Source organism: Teleopsis dalmanni, chromosome 1 (genome assembly GCF_002237135.1).
Source record: "Teleopsis dalmanni isolate 2A chromosome 1, ASM223713v2, whole genome shotgun sequence".
Classification (NCBI taxonomy): domain Eukaryota; kingdom Metazoa; phylum Arthropoda; class Insecta; order Diptera; family Diopsidae; genus Teleopsis; species Teleopsis dalmanni.
The window spans coordinates 227133069-227141619 of record NC_051846.1 but is presented as its reverse complement, the minus strand read 5'-3'; the positions used below and the strand labels follow the sequence as shown (position 1 = coordinate 227141619).

The following is an 8551-nucleotide window of genomic DNA, read 5'->3' as shown; positions in this document are numbered from 1 at the left end:
ATGTATTTTCAAACAATTCACACATTGTTTATAGTGATTTTATTATTACCAAACATTCGCACTGCAAATATATTAGGTTTCTTTCCAGCTCCAATAAAATCACATTTACTTATACACTGTGCTATTGCCGAGACATTGGCGGAAAGAGGCCATAATGTAACAGTAGTCGCCACCTTACCCAATGTAAACAAAACTTCAAAAATCAACTACATTCATATCGATATATCAGTGAATGAAGCAGTTTTAAGTGATTTGATTAACCAATCCAAGTCTAACTTGCACAAGATGACTTCTTGGATGGATGAAAATATGCAGCAGTGTGAATCATTAATAACACATGATAAACTGCAACAATTCCTCAACAATCATAACTCAACATTTTTTGATTTGGTGATATTTGGCTATCGATTAAATGATGTTTTACTGGGCGTTGCTGCTCACTTTAAATGCCCAATTATAATATCAACAGTTGTACAGCCTATATTTCCACTTCAATCTATGATTGGCAACCCACATGAGATTTCATATGTGCCATCATTTTTTACTGGCCTATCACAGCCCATGAGTTTCAAAGCACGTTTAAGAAATTTTTATGCATCGACGTTTGGTCATACCCTTATGAATTATGCGCTAGAGACCCGTTTTGAGAAATTTTACAGGTAACAATTTTATATTTCGTATAATAATTTTATTGTTAATTTTCTTTTTTTTTATTATATATAGATTGCATTTTCCTGCACACCAACATCCATCATTAAATGGTATAAGAAAAAATATATCTCTTTTATTTACCAATCATCATTTTAGTCAGGGACCAATAAGACCAAATGTACCGGCTGTAATTGAAATTGGTGGTATACAAATAAAAGAAAAACCAAATCCGCTACCTGTTGATATAAAAGGTATTTTAGATAATAGTGAAAATGGAGTAATATATTTTTGTCTTGGTTCAAATGTGAAACCTTCACATGTTACTGAAAATACTGCAAAAATCATGTTCGAAGTACTCTCCCACTTACATTATGATGTTTTGTGGAAGTGGGAAAATGCCAAAGTACCTGGTATTGCGAAAAATATTTACTTTAGTAGTTGGTTACCTCAAGACGATATATTAGCTCATCCCAATGTTAAACTATTTATAACACATGCTGGTCAAGGCAGTATTGCGGAATCATTGTATCATGGAGTACCTATGATTTGCATACCATTTTTTGGTGATCAACTACAAAATGCTCGTTATGTTGAACGTTCTGGATATGGTTTATATATGGATCATACAAACATTACATCAAATGATTTCAAGAATACAATAACAGAAGTAGTTTTGAATTCGAAATATATTGAAGCTGTCAAACGTTTCTCTGTGCTTTATCGCGACAGACCTATGACACCACGTCAGACTGCAGTTTACTGGGTAGAATATGTGCTGCGACATAAGGGAGCTAGACATTTACAATCCCCTGCAGTACATTTAAATGTTTTTCAACTGGTTTCGTTAGATGTTATATTATTTTTATTATTGATTTTAATTTTAATAAGCATAGTAATTGTTAAGCTGGTTAAATTAGTTATAAACAAATTAAAAAAGAAGAAACTTAAATTAGACTAACTTAAAAATTAATTTATTTATATTGTTATGTTATGCAATACTCAAATAGGTATATTTATTTGCATTTAATAAATATAAATAGTTTTTATTTTAATAAATCATTTCATAAATATGTAATAAATCATAAATCATTATTACATTTTTTATAAATATATTCATATAATATAAACAAAGTGCTTTGTGTTATACTTTGACAGGTGTTTCATTGGTACAAAAAAGAAAAATATGGTTTCGGGAGTCCGTTTTCAATATTCATTGAAATAGAGGATTTAAAAGACAGACATAATCGAAAAGGGTCAAAATATCTCCAAAACTCACTAATAAATGGAACATTTAAGTTGTAAGCATTTTAAGGTCATTCTTCTAAAATGAGTTCAGAAATAATTATGATTAGAAGTTGATGTCTTGAGAATTTTCTATCAGTCTTGTGTTCGACCTCATTCATCTAAAAATTTTTATGCTTGCTTTATTTATTTTTTCCACTAAAATACTTTATTATTTTGTAAATATTATTTGTAAAAGTATATTCCAAATTATGGTTTTGTTAAGCTTGGAATAAAATTGCAATCATTTTGACTATTCAATAATGTTTCAGTTTAAACAAAAAAGAAAAAGCTAACTTTTTTTAAGAATTAATAAAACAAAAATGTATAATACTCAATCAACTCCGAATATGCTTCCAAGACCATAGAACTGTCAAAATACCGAACTGAAAGAAATAAAAGAACTGTGAAGAAAGCAAAGACTGTACGGTCAAATGGTTATTGATTACCTGGTTACTTTTTTTAATGGTAGATTTTTTAAATATTTTAAGAGAGTAATTGGAGCACTGTATACATTATTTTTCGGAAAATAGAATATTATAATTACCGGAAAAATGTCACTATTACCTCTCACGTTGACATATAGAATAAAATTTACGAACAACATTTAAAATTCTTTGACTATCTATTTTTTTTTCTATTTTTTCTATCTATTCACCTGATATAGCACAGATTGGCTCTACCTTGTTTTTAAAGTTGATTGTTTGTAGCGTAGAAGATGACGTATTATCAAATTAAGGATTCATATCCATCTAGTAAAAATTAGTAGAAAAGTATCAAGGCAAAATGCTATTGTATTTAAATTAAATATAAAGTTTAACAGTATTACCCTCTACATTGAACACAAATTCTTCTGTAATACTCTGTGATAAGAACTAGAAAAACAGATAATAAGAATAGACCAATTTGCTCTAAAACTTTGTACAGTTAAGTTGGAACATATTACTACTCACACTGTATTCTCCAAATTAGCGAGATTATTATTATTTCAGATTATTAAATAGTTTCAGATTGTTCTTATCTGTACAAAAATTTTTAGATGCTTCAAACGAAGACGTCAAAATAAATAAATCTACCTTCCCTACTAGGAAGATGGGAAAAGGTGTTCGCAAAAATTGAAAATGTTTAATTCAGCATTCATAAACTATAAGAAATTATCTATTTTTTGAAAAGGCTTATTTAAATAAGCTTGGAAATTAGTTTTTATTTTGCTGATGTTCACTCTTCTCAACGACTCTTAATGTAAGAAAGTCATTTTTCGTTTTCATCAACAATAATTTAAATTATCGTAAATATGTCGACTAAAAATCAAAAAAAAAAATATATTAGTTAATGAGAGTTTTTCCTATTTTCCTAATTATTCCTATTTATTATTACATCATTTCATAAAAAAAAAATAAAATATCATTAAATCGAGAAACTAATTTCAAGTGCTGTTATTATATTTAGGGAGAGCGATCATCACCCAATGAGCTCTAATTTCATTATTACTTCGATGTTACTCCAATATTACTTCAAGCACACTTTTACGAGAAGACATCGCCCTACATGTTCTTCCTAATGGTGTCAATAAATATTGGCGCTTAGTGATTTTTTCAATAACAAAATTATTATTATTTATGAAAATAAGAATAAATTTCTCAAGAAATTTTAAATACCACAATAGGTATTTTTTTCATTATCACATCAAAAAGAAATAACTTTAACAATTAAAAGCAAACTTTCGAGTTGAAATGTATCTAAACCTTAATTAAGTTTTCCTTTGCCTTTGAGTTTTGTACGAATAACAAATGTTTATTGTACGTTGTTCCAGAAGATAAATTTTTTGCAGTGCTTTGCGGTTGGTAAGACACTTGATTTCCATTGTCCTTTGCATTTTCAGAGTGCAATGTTGACACCAAAAACATTTTGAAATTTACCGTAATCCTATGATTCTAATATCCCAGCGATGCAATGCAAAGTGCAGAGAATGGCCTCCGTTTTACTGGGTTAAGTGGCAATCCTTTGAATTCTGATTTTATTGTTGTTTTTAAAGTTCTTTTAGTTAAAATTTTTAAGAGAAAAATTCAGTACCCACTGCCTAGTGAGCAGAAAAAAATTTTAATTCGCTTCTAGGACTTCAACAATTTAATTCCATGGGTCATAATTTTTTCTTGAAATTGCTTTAGAGTCAAAAACGATAATTAACGTTTTTTAAAAAAGATTGGTTAATTATATTGTGTTTCAAAGCATATCGTTAAGAAACTTGTTAAGAGGTAATACCATACTAAATATAAAATACTTCGTATTTCAATTAATTTTAGTATTTCCTTTTTGTATTTGGTATGCTATATCTTCCTATCATAATGAACTTATTAAATAATTCAAGAAAGTATTTCTGAAAGAGAAAAATGTAGGAACGATACTTATATTCAGATACGACTCACATCATCCTTCCCACATCATCCTCCTCACATTTTATCTTACATTTGACTTAATGTGCTCACAACATTTTAGATTACGCATAACATTTAAGATTAATCAAATATAGTTCCATAAAAACTTTGAGCCAAACTTCACCTATAAACGATTAATACTCAGAGTAAGTGAATGATGCACACTGCATCACTCACTGTTAAAATTCACTTGATTTTTCGCTAAAATGATATTTTATACGATATCACTTTTTATAAATTTGTTTAAAAAACAATAGAACAAAAAGTAAGTATTAAACTCAATTTTCAGTTGGATAAGTAGGGACCTATCAAAACGAATGTATGTGTTGCGTACAGACTTTCCATTGATTTAGTCGAATGATGGTTGAGAATTCTATGAGGACCTTAAAGACGACGACCGAGTACTGTTACCAAAATCCACAAAATATTATTTAAATAATCAGTTTATAATGTCTAAAAGATTGTAATCGATTAAATTGATTTATTGACTGTAATATTTTGACCAAACTTTATTTGAAACTTTCTTTAAACGATTCTAAGACTAGCCGGGATTATTGACTGGTTACTGTAGATTGAATAATTATCTAACGAAATTAGAAAGTGAATTCAACTCAGACTGCATATACTGTAGAGAAGAAAAAGAAACTGAATACCATGTGCTTGTGGAATGCCCGGCACTAATGCACAAGCGGAAGGAACACTTAAAAGGATATTTCATGGATCATAAGCATTCAAGACTAGAAAAGATAGGTTCTATACTTTATTTCATTAAAGAAAGTGGACTTGGAAAAATACTCTAATCCGACTAAGGGGAAAAATGGGTCTTTTAGGTCGCAATGCACTACCCCTTTTCAAATAATAATAAGACTAGCCGATTCGGTTGCTGGCTGCCGATTCTATGATGAATGTAAGGATCTTGAAGACGATTTGCCATCACCACAACTCACAAAATAGTATTTAAATCAGTGATTCTCATCCGGTGGTCCATAAAATGGTTAAAAATGGTCCACAAAAAATTTCCAAGTAAATTATATACCTATTTTATAGCCTATGCACTGGTACAATTTATTATAAATTAAGCCAGAGATGCATAAAGCATATTAAAATAATCATACAGTTCATTATTTTTAAACTTTGTGGTCCCTTATAATAACAAAAATATACTAGCAGTCCATCAAAAAAAAGGTTGGCAACCACTGATTTAAATAATCAATCTTCGGATTTTCTATGTGTGATTGCTTAAAAAAATGTTGTAATCGGTTTCCTCACAGTAATATTGTGACTAAACTTTGTCTGAAACTATTTTCTATGAATAGCATATCTAAAAGTCTTATATATCAAAACTACAAATTAATTATAAAGAGTATTAAAAAAACTAATATGCTAATTCTACGAGTATCTAACATTTTACAGAAACAAAATGTAAAGAAAGTACGATTAACTCGTCTCGTTAAGCTGTGGACAAAACTTAAAAAAAAAAAATTTTCTCACAATTATACAAAGTTTATAAAAAAAAAGATATTGTAGTTCCGTTAATAATAAAAAACAGGTTTTTAGTCTTCAGCACAAATCTTGTATTTGTTTAATAATTTTGAATGAAAACACTTTAGCCACAATTTAGAAATTAGAAATTAGTAACCTATTTATTTGAAGAATTTTTTAATTAAAAAGAAATAATTATTTATTAATAAATGTATTTATTTTCAATAAAGACATCATTTACTCTTCTTTCTCAATAGGGAACACATTCCTACTTAAAAATATAATATCCCATGCTTATCAGTATATAACCTACATTATGTTTTATTAAACTACAGAAATTAAATTTTAGAAGATCACATATCTTAAAATCAACTAAAACTAATCCCATATCTAATTATGAAAAATCTGAATTAAAGAGGTCATCAAACTAAGGGAAAAACAACAATGATTAAATTTATGATACTTTGTTAAAACAAAGATTCACTGTCACATATAGTATAGCAAGTACTTCTAATTACTACCAGATCTTGATATTATGCCACCAAAGCCTCGTAGAAATATTAACAATATTAATTAGATGTCTCATAATTTCTACAAGAAATTTTAATGGGTAATACAAGACTTTATATAGACAATATATAGACAATGCTATATATTGTGCATTTTTTACTGATTCATAAAGGATGCAGTAAAGGATTATATATAGCGTAGCACGTATGGTAATCAGAATATACGGTTTTGCTGACATACTATATTACTAAATACTAATATATACTAAATATATACTAAATACATACTAAATTTTTATCAAAATTTTCTATGATCGCTTTACAAAGCCCAATTGCAGTTTAAATTGAATTCATACTGATACACCTCTGTCAAGGCGTGGGTTGTCATGAACTTCTTAGTATAAACTATTGACTTAAGAAAACAAATTACATAATATTTAACATAATATTTACATAATATTTAACGACACAGAATGTTGCAGAATTAAAAATATACGATCAAAATTTGGTATTTTCTGAACCAGTCGAGATATTAAAATGAATTTTTCCTTAAAGTCTAAAAAGTTTTGTGACATTTTACCCACCACAAAACTATTTAATTCCTGATTTAGAAAATAACGAATTTTGATTGCCTACTTTTAATTTTTTCACTTTGTCCGGGTAAACTTAGTCTGCATTCTTCTGTCTTACGGTTTCTTGCGAGGATGTAGTGACAAAACGTGGAAAAAACGTAAACTGAGGTACATAGAAAGTTGTATGATGGATTGCCACTACAACCAACCAACCAACCAATCAATGTTAATTATTTGTGATCAATTAGGTATTGGTGTGCAAACCCACCACTTCAATTTTACATAACCTAACATATCATGACACGTATCACTATTCAAATAAAACAATCCTGATGATGACTCTCAAGGAGAGTCGAAATGTAGATTATAATAAAAAATGTTAAACCTAGAATTATTTAAAAAGAAGGGACCTACAGCCAGATCGAAAAATAAATTTAAATAATTTTATAAATTATTTACTTTTAATAACCTTTACTTTTAATCACCAACACACCTTCTCCTACAGTGTCCTGCCTTCGCAAGACATAGACTATCCTGCTTAGGGTCGCACTTTTTCTATTCACTAAGAGAGCTAGATTCTATTTCTATAGCTCATGTCAATGGCTTTGTAGCCAATACCAAGTGGTTATAGGGACGCGTGTCAAATTCTTTAGGGTATCACAATGGACCTCATGGTCTAAGTGAGTCTTCGGACGGCCCCAGTAACCTAACCTAACCTAACCTACTTTTAATAATCAATAATTGACGTAGCTTCAAATTATCTTAAAAGCAATCTTTAACTTAATCATTTATTGCTTTGAATACACTTCTTTCTACTGTCAGTAATGTTTATCTTTTCTATTGAAACTTAAATATCTTTAGTTTTCATAATTCGATTGCATAAATCATTAAGAGCCGTCTTTCTCAATGCACTACAAACGAAGCCAGAATAACTACTCAGTATTACCATTTTCACGTTTTAGGTAAGCCCATATATAACTATTGTAGCTGTTAAATACATTTCTTCTGTGCCGTGTATGGCAGTGACGCCGCCAAACAATAAACAACTTCAGCGACTACAACAAATGCAGACTCATTGAGAGCATAGTCAGCGCAAGCAAAAACAAAGCAACAAGTCACCTTTAAGCCACACTCTGGAGTCTTTATTCGCTCTCTCATTGTCTTCCTATTAGCTCTGGAATTCTTGGCTAACTCCACCGCATTGCAAGACAATAACAAATGAAAACAGCTGCTTGCCCATGTTAAAGGCAAGACACAAACAAAACTTGTATCTTTTATATTTATAACTCTGCTCTTTTACGAGCAGTTAAAAAGATACATTTGCGGTACATTTACCTTTTGCTTTGCATTCATATCTGGCGGTTTGAAGTGTTTGGCTTCTTCTCGACTTGTTCGTTTGCTCTTTGCTAGTTGAAATTTTTCTTTTACGCGTGCGCGACGTCATCACTTTGAATTGGAATTGTACTTAGAGTTTTTGTTTATGGTTAAAAATAAATCGGCAATTTTCATTCAATACTTCTTTCATTCTTTCATACTGACCTTCACATAGATACGTCTAAGAGGATTATATATAAAAAGTTTATTCTCATTTAATGAATTGTCTAAGTCATCGTAAACTACA

At 29.5% G+C, this 8551-nt stretch overlaps 1 protein-coding gene across 1 annotated transcript; it reads left to right on the top strand.

The window, feature by feature from the left end:
• LOC119667571 (UDP-glycosyltransferase UGT5-like) lies at positions 1 to 1609 on the top strand. Its single transcript, XM_038076876.1, has 2 exons — positions 1 to 659; positions 724 to 1609. Exons 1-2 carry the CDS (start codon positions 1 to 3, stop codon positions 1607 to 1609), a joined length of 1545 nt encoding a protein of 514 aa, XP_037932804.1.
• Positions 1610 to 8551: the final 6942 nt, after the last annotated feature.